Here is a 20,916-nt window from a genome sequence, read left to right as displayed (position 1 = left end):
CAGGAAAGGAAATCAACAATCCTTACCCGGTCTGGCCTACATGTGACTCCAGAACCACAGCGATGTGGTTGATTCTGAAATATCCCAGCCAGCCATTCCAGTGTACCAAACTGCTACAGACAATTCAAACCAAATGGACTGCAGCCGTACCACCATCTTCTCAAGGGAAATTAGGGATGGGCAACAAACGCTGGCCTTGTCTGCAACACCCACACCCCGGGAAAAAATAAAATAAAGAGTGGGAGTTAGACAGGTACGAGGAAGAAAGGAGTAGTAGGCCAAACAGGTTCGGATGAATGGCCAGGTTTCTGCGCTGTAAATTCTATGCAGTTACACCTCTGCCACCTACAAGGGAAAAGTGTGCAGTTCAGCTGCAAGGATGTCTGTGGTCAGACTGTTCCAAAACTATCACATCAGGAATGAGCAGTGGGGCAAGGCGACAGAGGGTAACTATGGCATGGGATTAAAATCCAGCAAGGAAGAACTGGTGCCACACAACTGATCAGAGGGACAAGCAGACCCCAAGGTACAATATGCAGGAATTTTCAAAGGGAATGAAAATAGACATTTTTATTAAAGTGCTGAATTATTTTGGGAGAATGATTTACTGGAATTTCCAAAGATGAGGAATTTCTGTTATGTAGGGAGCATCTATATTATGAGAGAATCTGGAATGTTCTCCTTAGAGCAGAGAAAGTTAAGGAGAACATGGAGAGACAGGATAAAGTAGGAGGTACAACTTTAAAAGGGTTGCAAGAGCAGTGGGACCTGTGTGTATATGTGTATAAATCATTGAAGGCTTCTAGAATACAAGAGCAAGGTGATTATGTTCAACTTTTATAATACACTCGTTCAGTCTCAGCTGGAGAATTGCATCCAGTTCTGGGCACCACACTGGAGGAAGGATGTGAAGGCATTAGAGAGAGTGCAGAAAAGATTCACGAGAATGGTTCCAGGGGTGAGTAACTTTAGTTATGAAAGCAGATTGTACTCAAATGAGTATCTGTAACCCAGCGACTGTGGCAATAAAGTGCATTTGTGTAGTGCCTTTTCATGCCTCCCAAAGTACCTTGCATGAGATTAATTACTGTGTCATGTTGTGACTTATGTAGATGAATCGAGCATCCATTTTATTCCCATAAATTGCACTAAGCATTGTTGAATAAGAGGAACTTCAGCAGAAAATTACCTGTGATTATTCTGTGATTGGTGTCATGGGAATCTTCCTCAGAGAAAAGAAGGCTGAGAGAAGATTTGATAAGAGGTACTATAAATCATGAAGGATCTGAACAGAGTCAATTGGGAGAAACTGTTCCCACTCGTGAAGGGATTGAGAATGAGAGGGCACGGATTTAAAATAATTAGTAAAAGAAGCAATAGTGATACAAGGGAAAACAAAATTTGCAGCAAGTGGTTAGGTTCTGGAATGCTCTGCCAGAGTATGGTGGAGGCAAGTTCAATTGAAGCATTCAAAAGGAAATTTTGAATGCTTCAATTGAACTTGCCTTGTTACTTGGAAAGAATGTGCAGAGTTATGGGGAGAAGACGGGAGAATGGGACTAGTGAGTTTCTAATTCAGAGAGCCAGAGCAGCCTCCGACTGCATAAGAATTTTCATAACAATTCTGCGATTTAATACAGGTGCTCAAATTCATGAATGATCTTGATGGAATGAAGAAGGAGAAGCTGTTTCGGCAGGTCTGATACCACCGAGGGCATTAAGTAATAAGTAATTGGCAAAAGAAGAAGTGAAATGAAGAAACTGTTTTACAAGTTGTGGAATCCAGAACACCCTGCCTGCAAAGGTGACAGAAATACATTTAATAGTACCGTTCAAAAGGAAAATGGATAAATACATGAAAAGGAAAACATTGCAGGGCAATGGGGAAGGAGCAGAGGGTGAGATTAATTGGCTAACTCCACCAGTGAGCTGGTACAGGCAAAGTGGGCTGAATAGCCTCTTTCTGTGCTGTATTATTCCATGATTCTCATATAAAAGTAGAAAGCACAACATCAACATCACAAATAAACCACTTTGACTGGCTTTAAATTCCTGCTCAATATAGGATGCTGGCTGATCCAATCCAGATCAGGCTACAGCAAGCCCACACTCTCAAGGAAGTTGGCCAATTTGATTTTAAAAATAGTTTTGCGAAACCAAGGAGACAAAGCAGCAGGCAGATTTCAGAGGCCAGTTACACAGAGATCAGGGATTCACAGTCGAAGTTAACTCAAGGGGTTTAACATCTCCGTGCTCAGTCAAAGTGAGCTAACTTGGGATCTGCTGCAGGGATAGGTGGTTCGAGCAAATAAGAAAGGAAACCAGTTCACTCCCTCCGAACGAGTGTCTGAAATAGTTTGTGATTTCGTGTCTATGCAGGTTTGCTCAGACTCTGTAATCTGAATCTCCTGGAACAGAATTGTTCGCATTTTTGTATGAATTGAGGTCACGGGATAATTACAAAAAAAGGCAATGAACATTCAGCCCATTACAATTCATCCTACCTCGATGTTGAATCCCTCCACTGCAATATTATATTGGTCCTTAAACCTTGCCAAGAATTTTAAAACAACTTTCTGATGATCATTCCTCAATTATTTCTTGTTTAAACTTGAGTCCACTGATCCTACTCTTGCAGTTTAATTAAGTATTTAGTTCTCAGGACGTGGGCGACATTGACAAGGCTGCATTTATCACCCATCTCCATTAGCCCTGAGGCAATGAGCCTTCTCTTTGACACCTCTCCCTAATCTGTGCAGTGCTCGCAATGACGCTGTTCCCAGAACGAAGTAGGGAAAAAGCTGCGGGATGCAGAGCCAGAAATGGTGAAGGAAGCCCAAAATGTGTCAGTATTGGGATTGTGTGGCATGGATGTAATGTTGCCAAAAGAGCAACAAGCCGTTGCAGGGCATCCTGTACATTGAATATCTTGCAGCCACATGCTTCTGGGTGCTGGAGGGAGGTATTGTGGGATGTCAGCATTCCTAGAAAGGCCAGCAAGAAATTGCCCTTGAGGAGGTGGAGGTGAGCTTCCTTCTTCAACCACTGCAGTCCATGGGTGGCACAGTGGTTAGCACTGCTGCCTCACAGCACCAGGGACGTGGGTTCGATTCCCGACTTAGGTCACTGTCTGTGTGGCCTCTGTACATTCTCCCCGTGTTTCTGTGGGTTTCCTCTGGGAGCTCCAGTTTCCTCCCACAGTCCAAAAGATGTGCATTGGCCATGCTAAATTCTCCCTCAGTGTACCCGAACAGGTGCCTGAGTGTGGCGACTAGGGGATTTTCACAGTAACTTCATTGCAGCATTAATATAAACCTACTTGTGACAATAATAAATAAACTTTAAAACTATGTGGTTAATGTATTAGGAAGTGAGTTCCAGGATTTTAATCCTGCAACGGTGAATGATGATATAGTTCCAAGTCAGGGTGGTATGAGGCTTGGAGGGAACTTGCAGGTTGCACCTGCTGCCCTTGCCCTTCTAGGTGGTAGAGGTTGTGGGTTTGGAAGATGCTGCTGAAAGAGTCTTGGCAAGTTACTGCAGTACATCATATACATGGTACACATTGCTGCCACTGTGCACCAGTGGTGAAGGGAATAAATGTTTAAGATGGTGGATGGGATGGCAATCATGCGGGACTTTGTCCTAGATAGTGCTAAGTTTTTTCACTGCTGTTTGAGTCGTAGGTAAGTAATGTGGAAATTATTCCATCACTCTCCTGATTTGTGCCTTTAGGTGATGGACAGGCTTTGGGATGTCAAGAGGTGAGTTATTTCCATAGAATTCTCAGCCTCTGACCTGCTGTTGTAGTCACAGTATTTATGGTTAGTCCAATTCAGTTTCTGGTCAATGGTAACCCCCACGATGTTGATAGTGGGGATTTCAGTGATGGTAATGCCACTGAATGTCTGTAAGGGGAGATGGTTAGACTCCCTCTTTTTGGAGTTGGTCATTGTCTGGCACTTGTGTGGCCCAAATATTATTTGACACTTATCAGCCCAAACCCGAACACTGTCCAGTGCTGCAGATAGACGTGGACCGCTTCAGCACATAAATAGTTGCAAGTGATAATGAGCATTTTGCAATCAATGAATGTCCCCAATTATGCCCTTATAATGTCAGAGAGGTCACTGGTGAAGCAGCTGAAGATGGTTGAGCTTTGGGCGCTATGCTGAGGAACTCTTGCAGTGCATCCAGTCCGGAGAGTGCATTTACTTCCTCCCTGTAGCCCAAGGATGCTGAGGCACACTGCAACGCTGACCAGCACTGTCCCTGTTAAAAATCTGCACAGACCTGGAGTCAACACAGCAATTGGTCAGACCTGACACGAGTTATCTTGATACACAGAATCAAATAAAACCTCACCTTTCGCATCATCCAGCTGTGGTGAGATACTTCTGCTGTCTGCCTCTTGTGAGCCAACACTCATCTCACTTTCACTCTCACTCCCAGATTCAGACTTTAGCGTTAGACCTGAAAAGAGGAAAAAACCTGTCATGAGAAGACAGGAAACTGGAAAATAAAACTTGCATGATAGTGTCAGAGGCAAGCTCTCAGTTTTGTGTTGACTACATCAAAACAAGCAATGCTGTTTGGTGAGAATAAAAATTTTTTGGTAATTCTGATGTAAAGAAAGAAGCCAATCACATGATACATTGGATATCCTTTGTCAAACTCTAAGAACCGGCGAGCATCATAACTCTGGCCACCGCCATAACTGCTCAGGGTTCTCCTGTAGTCTGGCAGATCTCAGGTTTTTTTTTACTCAACATTTAAACTTCTGCAAGAGAAAGTTAGCTCAAATCTGTACTCTCAGGGAGGGAAAAAACATGAACTGACTTCCATCTTACTTCTTATTATTTTCACCCACAGAAAGACATAAATGTGCATTTCTATGGTATTTGTCACAACCTCAGGATGTTCCCAAGCGCTTTACAGCCAATGAGGTGTTTTTTTTAAGGGCAGTCACTTTTAGAAAATGCAGCTTCCAAATTGTGCACAGCAACATCGTACAAACAGCAATGAGACAATGGGATTATCTGTTTTAGTGATGTTGGTTTAGGGATGAGTATTGGCCAGAATACCCACGGATAACACACAATTTTCTTCAAAGTAACACTATGGGCTCTTTTTGCATCCACCTAATGTGGCCTCAGTATAACGTCTCACCCGAAAGGCAGCACCCTTTGCAAAAGGAGGCAATCGTGGAACAATTTATCAGGGATGGACACAGAATCAGACAAGATGCAATTCTGTCTCTTTCTGGAGTGAGGAAGTTGCAGCTCAGAATGACAAGGTCAATATTTCGGATTGATCTCTGGAAAAGGTCAAAAGCAAATTACTGCGGATGCTGGAATCTGAAACCAAAGGTGAAAACGCTGGAAAATCTCAGCAGGTCTGGCAGCATCTGTAAGGAGAGAAAAGAGCTGACGTTTCGAGTCCAGATGCCCTTTGTCAAAACTAAAAGGCGAAGAAAGTGGGAGATATTTATACTGCAGGGTGAGGGAATGAAAGATGAATCAGCCATAGAAACCAGGGGAAAAGACTGCTAATAGCTGTCCACAGAGAGAATAAAGGGTGCGTCATAGCCATAGAAACCATTCCCTCCCCCTACTGTATAAATATCTCCCACTTTCTGTGCCTTTTAGCTTTGACAAAGGGCATCTGGACTCGAAACGTCAGCTCTTTTCTCTCCTTACAGATGCTGCCAGACCTGCTGAGATTTTCCAGCATTTTCTCTTTTGGTTTCTGTAAAAGGTCAAGTGGGCCAGACTCGAAGTGATCATTAAATTCTCACCTATTTGCTGAAAATGCTTACCCCACATACCCGGCACCAGCTCATCGTCTTCATTCTCACTCTCAGTAGCGACTTTCCAGATGTATCCCACACCCTGTGATCCCACTTCATCCCGATTGTAGCCTGTGTAACAACAGATGGAATGAGATGGAGATAGGATTGTCTCTCTTTTACACAATTATTACACAAATGGACACTTACTAATCATGTATTTAGCAAGCAGGGACAGCGCGTGGGAATAACCTGTGGGGAAAGGAGGGGTGAAATGTTCTCTGTAAAATTTTGCTGAAAAAAAAAGACCATGCACAGCAGCAAGTGGATCCTTCAAATTTCTTTGTGCTATTGCACACATGCATTATATCGTGCAGAACAAGGCCTGCAAGGTACCTTTCAGGTTGCTGCACTGCCAAATACCTGCGCAGCTTAGCAGCAACATGAACACTGGCAGTGAGGGAGAACGCCAACAGAACGTTTTGATGGATGTGACTGGGTAATTAGTGAGCAACAAGGAGATATTTCACTGAAGGTTCCGTCAAAGTCAAAGCCAATCCTGTCCTTTCCCAACACCAACATCAGCAAGGGCTATCTGAAAGTGAGCTGGAGAGGGAGCCATGTTTCCACTCCATCGCATGGAGGCCAACTGCAGAGTTCCAAATGCCGTTCTGACTGAGATTGGCCAACTCAGTAACCCTGGTTTTCACAGATCAGACATATTGGACTCAAAACGTTAACTGTGTTTTTTGCTCCACAGAGGCTGCCAGACCTGCTGAGTGTTTCCAGTATTTTCTGTTTTTAACCCTCCCAGATGTGAATGGTCAACAAAAATAATTTCACGACTGCACTGATTTTGAGTTCTTTGAAGAATTAGTGCCGGACAGTCCAAAGATTGCTGGTCACTCCTAAACAACAATCACACTAGGTGCTGCAAACAGCCTCGAGATAAAAGGCTTCTTAACGGTGCTGTGAATGTGGTCGGAAAACCGGGAAGAGCTCCTTTTCTACTCTTCCAAATAACGCAGTGGGATCTTTCATATGATGAGAGTGGGTGTGTTTTTCAAATATATTTTGGGGAATATTGTGTTATTTTGTAAAGAAGGCTGAGTGTCTGTGTCTGTATGTGTGTAAATGATTTAATTAAGCTGGGGAAAGGTTAAGAGAGACAGATTGTTTGGGAGAGTTAAGAAATAAAAGGGTGCTAAATGCATTTTCTGTAATAAGAGGCAATGGTGAAATAAATAGGTTGGCGTTAGAAATTTCCTTTAGGAGATAGATAGGGACTTGGCTTTTCAGCTGCTCAATTTCAAAGGGAACTAAGAGATTTCAACTTACAAAGATTTCAAAAGTAAACAAGGGAAGGCTATTACATTTTATTTGACCTGAATGGGGTGGTAATAGGAAAACAGGAAAGGTTTTTATATTTTGAAGAGTTGAGTTCAAATAGGTGCCGACAATGGAATCTGTAATGAAAGGAAGAAAGGGTATTTAAGGAAAGGTGTTGAGCTGAGTAGTGTTGGCTATGCGGGGAAGATATGCTGGGATCAGCTCTGTGCTGAGAAAAGGTACGAAGCAGCTGTCAGTCTCATTTCTGAGTTTTCTTCGTATCTACAGCAGAGTAGAAGAGTTTGAGAAGTCTATTAAAGTGACAACAGTTTCTGTGTTGGGTAATATAACTGGATTTTGAGAATTAAAAATCTATAAGGAAGTGTTGCCAAGAAGGCATTTACTTGTATCTTCTGACCAAGTGTTTTTTTTTTGGGAAGGTTTTGGTAAACTGTTTTAACTGTGTAACCATAATCGTCAATGCTTAAGTTTTTTTTTCTTCTTGCTAATAAATCTTTTAATTTTTTAAATCCCAAGTGTTACTGGAATTCTATGCCTCTGGGATCAGTAGGTTTCTCCTAATTTTAGAATATAACAAAAAAAGGCTGTGATCACTAAGACAAGTTTGACTTCCTCAGCAAATAACATCTGCTACAATCATAACAATATCCACGTGAACAGGCATACCGGCAATTTGGTTTGACATCACATCCAAAAGACAACACCTCTGACAATGAGCACTCCCTCGGTTCTTCACTGGGACTTTTGGCTAGAATAGTGTCTGTGTGGGGCTTGAACACACAACTTTCTGACTCAGAGGCAAGGTTGGGCTCGGCTGATACTTTAAGCGGAATTGACTGACCTTTCACCTTTGCTTTCGACGGCATGTAGTTTGCTGCTGCGTCATCACTGAACTCATCCTCATCTTCTTCTTCATCTGGCAAGTGCAAGGACACCACAGTACCTTCCGGGAGGGTCATATTAGGCCCCACAACCACCTAGGAAAAGTGTGATATGTCAAACCTAGTGCATCCACTGTAGCTTCCCCCAAGAGACATACCTGTTTAATTTAAGACTAGCATCTTTGCTATTACTGCACTTTATAACTTAAAGAAGACATTTTACAATAAACACAGCACATTATAATCTAAACAATCCCCAGAGCTTAAAAAAAGGAAGTTTGACATAAGGTTGTGGACAGTCTGGATTATTCTTTGAAATAGCCAGAGCAGACTAATAAGCCCAATAGCCTCCTCTGCCATAGTATTTAATCTTTCCATGGCAAATTTGCCTCCACATAGGGTAGTTCAGGTGATTAGCACAGCAGCTGAGGGGGGGTAGATATTGATATTGCTGCTGTGGTACTTGGAAAGCTTCAGAAAAGAGACTGGAAAAATCCCAAACTCAACTGCTACACGAGTAAGAATTTGTGCTGTTTGTATCGTAACTAGACTGCTGAATAATGCTGAAACATGGACTACCTATCAGAAACAGGAATGGGAGGTCCTATTCATTTCATATGCGTTACTTCAGATAGATCCTTGGGATCCACTGGCAGCATGGTGTCCCCAAGACAGAAGCAGTGCGGCAAGTGTTCTGGCAATGGTCAAGAGATGTCAAATACAATGGCAAAGCCTGTCATTAGAATGGACAAAGAATGTCCACCAAAGGCGCAATGCACGAGAGCTTATTGAAGCCAGCAGACCCATTGGGGCAGCAATAACTAAGGGCTGTACTCCACATGCCCCTGCCCAGTGTGTTTCTGGCAGGGAGGGGAGCATGTAAAAGTCGGGTGACTGCCCTCCCCCTGAGCTCACCCCTATAATGTGTGGCAGCCCAACCACCATATATTTAAACAGATAATTAACTATTACCTAGGAAATTGACTCCGATAATACCCATAAAACAGTTGGCATGGGCAATCGGGCAGATGGGGTAGCCCATTTTTTTTAGCTCAAAATAAGGAGAGGGGTTCCACAGGAAATGCCCTTTGCTTGGGATGGGGGGGTTGGGGAGTGGGGGGGGGGGGGTGGCACCTGCCTCCTGTCTGAAACCACACTTAAACCACACTCAAACATCCCCAGCTCCTCGTCTGCTCAAACCCTCCCTGACTAGAGACCCTGGATTTGCCCGTTTCTGGGGATCCAATGGGCCTTCTCTTGCTTCCTCATTGCAGCCCCATTAATGTCTCCTTGGCAGTGCCCGCACTGATGGAGCTGCCAGCCACTCGGATTGAGCAGCAGCTCCTGAGGGTAGGGGCTGCCTCCCCTGTGAGGGGCCCCACTGCAGCCAATTGTTCAAGTTGGACTGCACTCCCACTTGAAGACGCAATAGATGAGCAGTAGATTTGAATCATTGCAAACAATGTAAAGCCGACATGAGAACTTACGAAGGAGAAAAGATGAAGTCAAGCGGAAGGACATAGACCGAGGAGTAGCAGTCGGCCGTTCGGCCCATCAGAAGACAGTTCAGGAGGAGCACGAGTAAGGGTGAGGCCAATTGGCTTGTTTCTGTCCTGTAATTCTACATCCCTCAGCATTTCAGAAGAGATCAGGCTGGTCAGCATTCTGATGAACCCTCTCTACCTGCCTGCAGTATCCTGCCTTGCTCACAGCTGCTGATGAGCTGACAGGGCAATTTCAGCAGAGTATGTTTCAAACACCAATCTATGCCTTTTCTCTTTGCAGAATAAGCATAGCCTTGTGAAAATGACAACACTTAGCAAATATTTCATTTTGCACTCGATCAACTAGTGGTACTCAATGTCACAAGCCTTTCCCAAGCTCAGGATGCCAGCAATATTAGCCAGTGAAATGCTTGGAAAAACATTTCAATCTGTAGCAATGTTTCCCTGGTCACTACAGCAAAGGATCTCTACAGACAATCTCTTTAAAAAAAAACAATTCCTGCGATTTGGGGATTGGTGACACAACAATAGTGGCAATGCGACTGGACTAGTAATCTAGAGTTCCAGACCAATTCTCTGGGGGACACAGGTTCAAATCTCAGCATGGCAGCTGGTGGAATTTAAATTCAATTAATCAAACTCTGGAGTGTAAAGCTAGTCTCAGTCATGGTGACCATAAAGTTATTAACTACCATGAAAACCCATCTGGTTCACTAATGTCCTCCTCTGGTCTGGCCTACATGTGACTCTAGACCCACAGCAATGTGGTTGACTCTTAACGGTTCTCTGAAATGGTTGAGCAAGGCACTCAGCTCAAGGGTAATTAGGAATGGGCAACAAATACTGACCCACATCCCACAAAAGATGAAAAAAGCAAATTATTGTCCATCGCTAATTTCCCTTCAAGGGGGTGATGAGCCACCTTCTTGAACCACTACAGTGAGTGTGCAGGACAGGTGGAGAGAGCAGTTAATAACGTATATAGTATTCTGGGCTTTATTAATAGGAGCATGGAGTACAAAAGCAAGGAGGTTATGCTAAACTTATACAAGACACTAGTTAAACCTCAGCTGGGATATTGTGTACAGTTCTGGGCTCCATCAAAGGAAGGATGTGAACGCATTGGAGAGAGAGCAGAAGCGCTTTACAAGAATGGTTCCAGGGATGGGAAACTATGAAGATAGGTTGGAGAAGGGAGACCAGTTCTCCTTGGAGAGAAGGCTAAAAGGAGATTTGATAGAAATGTTCAAAATCACGAGGGGGCTGGGCAGAGTTAATAGGGAGACACTGCTCGTAAAAGGACCAAGAATGAGAGGGGACAGATTTAAGATAATTTACAAAAAAAGCAAATGTGACGTGAGAAATAACATTTTCACACAGCAAGTGGTTAGGGTGTGGAATGCACTGCCTGGAAGTGTGGCAGAAGCAGATTCAATTGAGGCATTAAAGAAGATTATTTGAATAGAAACAATATGCAGGGGTACGGAGAAAAGGCAGGGGAATGGCTATGAAGCTTATTCAGCGGGCCAATGCAGTCATGATGGACTAAATAGTCTTCTTCTGTGACCCAACAATTCTGTGATTCTGTGAAAATATTTGATCATATTTGGCAGCCCTACTGCACCCACGCACCTGCTGGTCCTGCCCTTTCATGAAGTGAACATTGCAGATTTCCTTCACCTAATCTGTCAATTTACACAGGGTTGAGGGGTCAGGGATGAGAGGTTATAGTCAGAGTCCTGCTGCATGACAGGAACTGCAGTTAAAATCAAACATGCGAGACAGCTAGTGCCGCATCATTAACCAGCAGCGCCAAATGCAAGTGTCAAGGGAACCCTGTCCTTTACACTCACCAATCCCTTCAATTCTCAGAGAAACTGGAAGCTTAGGGGAAGAATTTCAGCTGGATGATGCCAGTTTAAAAGGTGCTTATGGAGAATATCTTGGGCAACAAACAAGCTCTCTGCATTAGACTGAGTCAGACTTACATTAAATGCTAAAACACAATGTTCGTTCAATTTGACTCCAGGTTTAACCTCCACTTCGCTGCATACAACTGATCTGTAGATGTCCACCCCGTCTCCAATACAGACATTATTCCAGATGTAAGCCTGGTCCAGTTTCACGTTGTCTCCTGTGGGGGAAGAAAATGAACACTCATTCATGATCAAGTGATACTTTAAAGTCTTTCCCAGGTTCTGATTTTCTTCCCTTCCCCTGAACTCCCATCAGTATAACTGCCGAGGGGGTCTGGCTGACAGCCTGTGGCTCACCCAAGAGGCTGTTCTTCACAAGGACTTGGATAATGAAACTGAGAGGAGAAAGGAGAAGAGATGATGGCTAGAACCCAGCCGTCAATTTCCAGAAAGTGAATCAGTTCACCAGTCGCGGGAATGATAGCAAAGCTTCTGCTCCACCACCAGGGCCCTCAGGTCATCTCAAAGCACCTTGTAACCAATGCAGCCCCTGTTATAATGTAGGAAATGCAGCTGCTAATCTGTGCATAGCAAGATGCCACACAGCAATGTGGTAATAGCCAGATAATCTGTTGTTTTTTAAAGTGCCTTTGGTCGAGGGTAATTATTGGCCAGGGCACCCAGGAGAACTCCCCTGCTCTTCAAAATAGTACAGTAAGAAGTCTCACAACACCAGGTTAGGAGACTTCTTACTGTGCTTACCCCAGTCCAACGCCGGCATCTCCACTTCAAAATAGTGGCAGACTAGGTTTCAGTTTAATGTCTTATTCAAAAGACAGTGCTTTCAATAGTACAGGTCTCCCTCAGTATTGGACTGGGAGTGTCGTCCTGGATTAAGTGCTCAGTTCTCTAGAGTAAGACTTGAATTGAGTCAGGGGCAAGACTGCTACTTGCTGAGCTTTGCTCGATGTCGGAGAATCACGCCTGATGTTGTTACTTAGCCACGGCCCTGATACAAGTTGTCGCCCCCTCCAAGTTACAACAGTCAATATTCTTCAAGAGTTAATCGACTGTAAAGTGCCTTTATAGCAGTTTCATTTCTGATTTCTCGAGAACTGAGCACTTAATCCAGGACGACACTCCCAGTCCAGTACTGAGGGAGACCTGCACTGTTGAAAGCACTGTCTTTCGAATAAGACATTAAACTGAAACCCAGTCTGTCAAAAAAATCCTCTGCCACTATTTTGAAGAGCGGGGAGTTTTCCCTGGACAGTATTTATCCCTTAACCAAAGGCTCTTTTGTCTGTGATGCATGATCTACTCCCTCCTGTCATCCGCTCATTTCACATCCCCCGTGGGTTCTCTGACTTGGAGCGCTTTCGATAAATGTTGAACTCAGAGCTTGAAGTCTCAGATAATCTTCACGCTTCCCCAAATCCTTAAACATCAAAGCGAGTAAGGCAATTGCAGCTTGCATTGATGCAGATGGTTTCCGACACGAGTGCGGAATCTGCACTTCTATCAGCCCTCGAGCCATCATTACCCATTCTGCTTTTCAAAAACACCCGTGTCAAATGGCAAGTGTATTGATGGAAAAACAGAGGAAGCAACAGACGATTGGGGCTGCATCTGCCCTGTCCTCCCCCATAAATGGAGATGTTGAAATACAACCTGAACACGTCAGGAGAAATGTCTCATCCTGAGAGGAATGAGCAAAGGTGTTTGATCAATTCCCCCTGGTGGTGACACTGCAATATTATCCTTAAAGCTGGACCAGAGAGGAAACCTTTTCAAAGGCTACTGGGAATCTCCATTCATAAAGCTCATTTTAACAGTCTGTTAGTGCTCCGGTGGAGGATAAATGTCCCTATGGACTAGTTCCTTGAATTACCATTTATAATTTCTATGCTTTATGTGTAATAGTTTATTCAACAGGAATACCTGGGGCGGCATGGTGGCACAGTGGTTAGCACTGCTGCCTCACAGCGCCAGGGACCCAGTTTCGATTCCCGGCCTCAGGTCTTTGTCTGTTTGGAATTTGCACGTTCTCCTTGTGTCTGCGTGGGTTTCCTCCAGGTGTTCCGATTTCCTCCCACAGTCTGGTTAGGTGCATTGACCCGAACAGGCGCCAGAGTGTGGGACTGGGGGAATTTCACAGTAACTTCATTGCAGCGTTAATGTAAGCCTTACTTGTAACTAATAAGCAATTGTTTTGGTACTTCAAGCTCACGTCACATGCAGGGAGATATGTTGGAATGCTTTACAATAAAGGGGGACAGACTAGTGGACATCGAGAGTAGGATAGAGCAACTAGGCAAGGTGGTGGAGGAAGGATTTGAAATCGGGAGAGTTGGCTAGCTGGAGGAAGCTGGGGCAACAAATTCTGAGAGCAGGAGCTGATTGATTAAGGATCCACCAAAGCAGAAGCAGAGGAAGGTAGGGATGAGGTGGAGGGTGCGGCGGTGTGTGTTGAGTGGAGCGAATGAGGAGATGTTAGTGTCTGAGGGCCGGAGGGTGAGAGAGGAGAAACGTGATGTGAGATGAGCATAAAGAGTGAGAGGTGATCAGGAGGAGTGGAGAGAGAAAGGGGTAAAAGGCTCAGTACTCGAGGGACTGAGGATGTACAGACATGAAAGGGAGGCTGCAATCACTCAGCTACAGTGAGAGAGGGATTTAAAAACAAGGATAAAAATTTTAAAATCAACTCACAGAGGAGCCAATGGAGCTTGGAGAGATTAAGTATGGATAAGGAGTGATGGAAGTGTGGGACAAAGTGCAGGTGAAGAGAGAATTGAATAGAGTATGGAAGGTGTGCCAAAGAGGATGGCGTTGATCGAAGTTGGGACAGTGTGGATGAAGATGAATTGGTGGAATTCACCACCCCAGAATGCAGTGGATGCTGGGACATCAAGTAAATTTGAGGAGCTAGGCAGATTTTTAATTAGTAATGGGTTGAAGTGTTATGGAGAACGGGCAGGAAAGTGAGTTGAGGCTGAGATGATATCAACCACAATTGTATTGAATGGCGGAGCAAGCTTGAGGGACTGAATTGCCGACTTCTGCTCAGAGTTCCAATGCTCTTATTTTGCATGATGTGGACTGTCAATGCAGTCGACCAGCCAGTAGGGTCCGGCCTTAAGATATGATTGGAAAAACAGCAGCTGCTTATTACTGGCACTAAGGAACATCAGCTTGGATGATGCAAGCATGTCCTAATAGAGTGCTCAAGCCCACAAAGTTGTGACTGAGTGGCCAATTGAAGCAAGCTGGCACACGAGGAAACACGCAGAGATTGGCAAGGTGAGACCATACCAGGAGAACTGTGGGCAGTTTTGGTCATCTTACCTAAGAACATAAGAAATAGGAGCAGGAGTAGGCCATCTAGCCCCTCGAGCCTGCCCCGCCATTCAATAAGATCATGGCTGATCTGACGTGGATCAGTACCACTTACCCGCCTGATCCCCATAACCCTTAATTCCCTTACCGATCAGGAATCCATCCATCCGCGCTTTAAACATATTCAGCGAGGTAGCCTCCACCACCTCAGTGGGCAGAGAATTCCAGAGATTCACCACCCTCTGGGAGAAGAAGTTCCTCCTCAACTCTGTCTTAAACCGACCCCCCTTTATTTTGAGGCTGTGTCCTCTAGTTTTAACTTCCTTACTAAGTGGAAAGAATCTCTCCGCCTCCACCCTATCCAGCCCCCGCATTATCTTATAAGTCTCCATAAGATCCCCCCTCATCCTTCTAAACTCCAACGAGTACAAACCCAATCTCCTCAGCCTCTCCTCATAATCCAAACCCCTCATCTCCGGTATCAACCTGGTGAACCTTCTCTGCACTCCCTCCAATGCCAATATATCCTTCCTCATATAAGGGGACCAATACTGCACACAGTATTCCAGCTGCGGCCTCACCAATGCCCTGTACAGGTGCATCAAGACATCCCTGCTTTTATATTCTATCCCCCTCGCGATATAGGCCAACATCCCATTTGCCTTCTTGATCACCTGTTGTACCTGCAGACTGGGCTTTTGCGTCTCATGCACAAGGACCTCCAGGTCCCTTTGCACGGTAGCATGTTTTAATTTGTTTCCATTGAGATAGTAATCCCATTTGTTATTATTTCCTCCAAAGTGTATAACCTCGCATTTATCAACGTTATACTAAGGAAGGATATATTTGTCCCAGAGAAAGTGCAACAAAGGTTCACTAGACCAGTTCCTGGGATGAGGTGATTGTTGAGGCAAGACTAAGTACACCAGGTGTATGTTCCCTAGAGTCGAGGAGAATGAGAGGAGATCTAATTGAAACATGAAACTCTTAAGGGGCTTAACAGGATAGAAGTTGAGAAAAGGTTTGCCCTGGCTGGGAAATAGACATCCCAGAATCACAGTCTCCGAATAAGGGATAGTGAATTTAGGACTGAGATGGGGAGAAATTTCTTCACTCAAAGGGTTGTGAATGTTTGGAATTCTCTGGCACAGGGAGCTGTGAATGCTCAGTCGCTGAGTTTATTCTAGATGAGATGTCGATAGATTTTTGGGGATTGGGGAAATTAAGGGATATGGGGATAGTGCAGGAAGGTGGAGTTGAAACAGAAGATCAGCCATGATCTTGTTGAATGCTGGAAGAGGTTCAAGAACCAAATGGCCTCATTTCCTCTATTTCTTATATTATGTTTTCTAGCTATAAATTAATAAAACTACTTAGAAAGATTGCTACAGTACGCTAGTCAGCATCTATGTCAATCGCGATTAGATAGACATGTGGCCAGATATTTTGGCTGATTGGCGCCAATTGTGAATGAACACCCAATGGAATGCACAATTGCAGAATAACCCACCTATAACACAGTTGTGGCCAATGACGCTGTTCATTATGAAGCAGTTAGTCCCAATAACAGTGCCGCGGCCAATCACTACATTTTCTTCCATCACACTTCCGTGACCCAAGCTGACCTCTGACCCTCGGTAGACATTGTGCCGCAGGTGGACACAGAACCCTTTCTCGTCATCTGTGAAGTTCATCTCCGGTGTCATGGGATAGACCCAGCGACGGATAATATCTGAACATACAGCCTCGTACACGAGCAGATTGGAGATCCGGACTCCATATTCGTCAGACGTCACGTGCATGTGAATCTGATTACCTAAAATCTAAAATACAAAGGGGTCAACATATCTCAATGTCCAAGTCGGATTGGACTATAAGCACACTGGAAAGATAGGTGCAAAACGTTACTTCAACATAGCAAGTGACAGTGGGGGTTGAGTGACGTGAAGCAGCAAACCAGATGTTGGGAGTTTCAATCCCATCACAGCTCAGGGTAACATTGAATTCCATATCTCTGGTTATTTGTAACATAAAACTGGAAAATCATATCGTGGGCGGGGGGTGGAATGCAACACCTTCATTTAAAACTCAGTGAGAAGTCTCACAAAATCACGTTAAAGTCCAACAGGTTTATTTGGAATCACGAGCTTTCGGAGTGCCGCTCCTTCATCAGGTGAGTGGAGGTTAGTTCACAAACACGGCCACCTCCACTCACCTGAAGCAGCAGCGGCGCTCCGAAAGCTCCTGATTCCAAATAAACCTGTTGGACTTTAACCTGGTATTGTGAGACTTCTTACTTCCACCCCAGTCCAACGCCGGCATCTCCACATCATTAAAAGTCAGTGCACTGTGGTGATTCGGAATGTTTAGCCTGAAACTTTGCTGGAAGTCAATCCAACAGGAACTTTCAAAAGGGAATTTTGGTCACGGGTTCTGTAAATAAACCCTGCTTGCTGAGTAAATAGATCACCTGTTGTGACTCCTAAGTTGGAAAGGAGGGAAATGCAGAGCGGTGTTTCCCAGGTATCAGTATCATTACCAATGACCCAAAATTGAATCACTACAGGGCATTATTTCCAAGTTTGCAAATGATATGAAACTCAAAAGTGTCTTAAACAAGGAGTAGTATAGTAACAGACTTCAAGAGCACACAGAATGGTAAACTGGCAGACACATGGCAGATTAAATTACCATAACCATAAGAAATAGGAACAGGAGTAGACAGTTTGGCCTCTGAAGTCTGCTCCATCATTCAATAGGATAACGGCTGATTAGACATTCCTCACATCCACTTTCCTGCCCTGTCCCTGTGACCCTTGATTCCCTCACTGATCAAAAATCTATCTCAGCCTTAAATACACACAGGGACTCTGTCCCACAGCTCTCTGTGGCAAGGAGTTCCAAAGACTCACAACCCTCAGAGAAGAAATTCCTTCTCATCACAGTCTTAAATTGACACCCCTTTATTCTGAGACTCTGCCCTCTGGTCCTAGATTCTCCCATGAGGGGAAACATCCTCTCAGCATTTACCCTGACAAGCCCCTTAAGAATCCTGTATGTTTCACTGAGATCACCTCTCATTCTTCTAAATTCCAACGAGTAGAGTCCCAACCTGTTTAACCTTTCCTCATAAGACAATCCCTCCATACCAGGGATCATACGAGTGAACTTTCTCTGAATTGCCTCTAATGAAATAATATATTTCCTTAAATAAGGGGACCAAAACTGCTGACAGTGCTCCAGATGTGGTCTCACCAGTACCTTGTACAGTTGCAGCAAGCCTTTCCTAGTCTTATAGCCAAACCCCCTTGAAATAAGGGTCAACATTCCATTAGAGTTTCTGATTACCTGCTGCACCTGTGTGTTAGTTTTGTGCACAAGTACCTCCAAGTCCCTTTGTGTTGCAGCTTTCTCCATATAAATAACTGTCCTTTTGTTCTCTGCATTTAATTGCCCATCCCTAATTGCCCTGAGAAGATGATGAGTCACCTTCTTGAACCACAGTATTCTATGTGGTGTAGCAATGTTAGGAAGGGAGCTTCAGGATTTTGACCCAGTGACACTACCATAGTTCCAAGTCAGGATAGTGTGCAACTTGAAGGGTTGGTGGTGTTCCCAAGCATCTACTGTCTTTGATTTTCTGGGCATTAGATGTTACCTGCTTGGGAGTTACTATCAAAGAAACCTTAGTGAGTTGCTGCAGTGCATCTACAGATGGTACACAATGCAGTCAGTGCTGTGGTGGAGGGAGCGAATGCGGAAGCTGGTGGATAGAGTGTGATTCAAGCAGGTTGCTTTGTCCTGGATGGTGTCAATCTTTTTGAGTGTTGTCAGAGCTGCATTCACCCAGGCAAGTGGAGGATCTTCCATCACACTCCTGACTTGAGTCTTGTAGGTGATGGAAAGGCTTTGAGAAGAAGGTCAGGCACATGTGACAGAACTCTCAGCCTCTTACTTGATCTTGTATTTATGGTCCAGTTGAGTTTCTAGTCAATGGTAACCCCCATGATATTGATGGTGGGCTTTCAGCAATGGTAAAGCCATTAAGTATCAAGGAGAGGCGGTTAGATTCTCTCATGTTGGTGACTGCCATTCCCTGGGACTTGCTACTTTCTATTTATCAGCATGGTGCCTGAATGTTGTCCAGGTCTTGCTGCATGGGGGCGCTGATTGCTTCAGTATCTAAGGAGTTGTGAATAGTGCTGAACATTATTCAATTATCAGTAAACATCCCCACTTCTGACCTTAGGATGGAGAGGTCACTGATAAAGCAGCTGGAGGTGGTTAAGCCTAGGACACTATCCTGAGGAATTCTGCAATGATGTCCTGGGACTGAGATGATTGACTTCCAACAACCACAACTATCTTCCTTTGTATTAGATACGACACCAGCCAGCAGAGAATTCCTCCCCCCTCCCCGATTTCCATTGACTTCACTTTGGCAGGGCTCCTTGATGTCACGTTCCATCAAATGCTGCCTTGATGTCGAGAGCATTTCTCTGAACTCACCTCTGGATTTCAGCTCGTGTGTGTATGTTTGGACCAAGGCTGTACCATGGGTGGCATGGTGGCATAGTGGTGCCTCACAGCACCAGGGACCTGGGTCTGATTCCCTGTCTGGGTGCAGTCTGCACGTTCTCCCCGTGTCTGCGTGGGTTTCCTCCCACAGCCGGAAAGACATGCTGGTGAGGTGCATTGGCCATGTTAAATTCTCCCTCAGTGTACCCCGAACAGGTGCCGGAATGTAGCGACTAGGGGAATTTCACAGTAACTTCATTGCAGTGTTAATGTAAGCCTACTTGTGACTATTAAATAAACTTTAAAAAAACTTTAATGAAGTTAAAAGCCGAGTGGCTCTGGAGAAACTCAGGCTGAGCACTTTCCATCACGTTGCTGATGATCGAGAGTAGACGGATGATGCGGTAATTGGCTGCATTGGATTTGTCCGATTTTTTGTGGACAGGACGTACCTGGACAATTTGCTTTATTATTCTAGAGTTCTATAATTCCTGCAATGCCCCACCTCCCAGCTTGTTACTGACAGCACTGTATTGCCAGATTCGTGCATAATACAATCTTTGCAATAAGCAATAAGCACACTGACTGCAGGCAACCACCAACCTACACTCATGAGGAAGCTTTCACAGAACAATCGCGGAACTGAAGGGAGGAGAGGACAGACAAGTGCAGAGTGCAGGGCACTCCTGCCACTGTAGGAGAAGACGGTGGAAAGACACAATATTAAAGGAAGGATAGGAAACCCGCTGACTAATCTTTAATTTAAATAAAGCAAAGCATCAAATTGAAAACTCACCTCTTCATTAACAAGAATCCCACGTACAAAGTCGTCCCTGGTTTGGTAGTCAAAGTTATCAGTGAACAGCTCTGCAACCTGGAAAGTAAATTAAACATTAGAGATGATGGAGGTACTTCCTGTCGCCCAAATAAAAACCCTGGAAATGCACAGGGAGCCCTTCAACCTCAGGTGGGGGAGGGGGGGGGGGGGGAGAGAGAGAGAGAGAGAGAGAGAGAGAGATGAAAACTGGTGGGGTTGGCCATCTGAACACAGACTCTCCCTCTTTCCTTAAGGCGGCGTTTCAAACTGAAACACTGATCTCCTTTCAGACGCTGATGGACCGGGTGGGCATTTCCAGCGCTTCTCATTTCAGATTTCCCACCCTTCATCTTTTTTAAACCTGCATTTTCTTAAATTCTGAACATCTACTTCACCACTAAATTGAATCACTTTGGCTGGCATCACTAATAAAAGACAAAAACAATTTGGAGTCTCCACCTTCCTGAACACAGAGCTCTCCAGGAGTCCAGGGTTCAGCTATTCCCCATCTTACAACAGTGAATGACTACACTTCACAAGTATTTAACTGGATGAACAGTGCTTTGCAACATCCCAGGATCATGAAAGGCTCAATTTACCAGAGGCGGAAGATTCCAACTACCAGGAAAGACTTGTCCCTGGAAAAAAGAAGGCTGAGGGGTGACCTGATAGAGATCTTTATGAAGAGGATGACAGGGTTGATGTAGAGATGATGTGCCTACTTGTGAATAAATCCAAAACTAGGGGCCATAAACACAAGAGTGTTACTAATAAATCCAAAGGAGATTTCAGGAACATAGGAATT

General features: G+C 44.4%; 1 protein-coding gene across 1 annotated transcript in view; it reads right to left on the bottom strand.

Moving 5' to 3' along the window:
* The window catches only part of eif2b5 (eukaryotic translation initiation factor 2B, subunit 5 epsilon), a 53,152-nt gene that overhangs the window by 19,623 nt on the left and 12,613 nt on the right, over positions 1-20,916 (bottom strand). Inside the window, exons 6-11 of the mRNA XM_078204550.1 lie at positions 20,091-20,168; positions 16,287-16,599; positions 11,513-11,658; positions 7,980-8,115; positions 5,819-5,920; positions 4,366-4,473 (exon numbers count right to left, since the gene is read on the bottom strand). Of these exons, the coding sequence (XP_078060676.1) occupies positions 4,366-4,473; positions 5,819-5,920; positions 7,980-8,115; positions 11,513-11,658; positions 16,287-16,599; positions 20,091-20,168 (883 nt within the window). The remainder of the gene's footprint in view (positions 1-4,365; positions 4,474-5,818; positions 5,921-7,979; positions 8,116-11,512; positions 11,659-16,286; positions 16,600-20,090; positions 20,169-20,916) is intronic.

This window comes from Mustelus asterias, chromosome 3, assembly GCF_964213995.1.
Source record: "Mustelus asterias chromosome 3, sMusAst1.hap1.1, whole genome shotgun sequence".
In the NCBI taxonomy this organism is placed as follows: domain Eukaryota; kingdom Metazoa; phylum Chordata; class Chondrichthyes; order Carcharhiniformes; family Triakidae; genus Mustelus; species Mustelus asterias.
The sequence above is the reverse complement of the archived record's forward strand: the minus strand, read 5'-3'. Positions and strand labels throughout refer to the sequence as shown.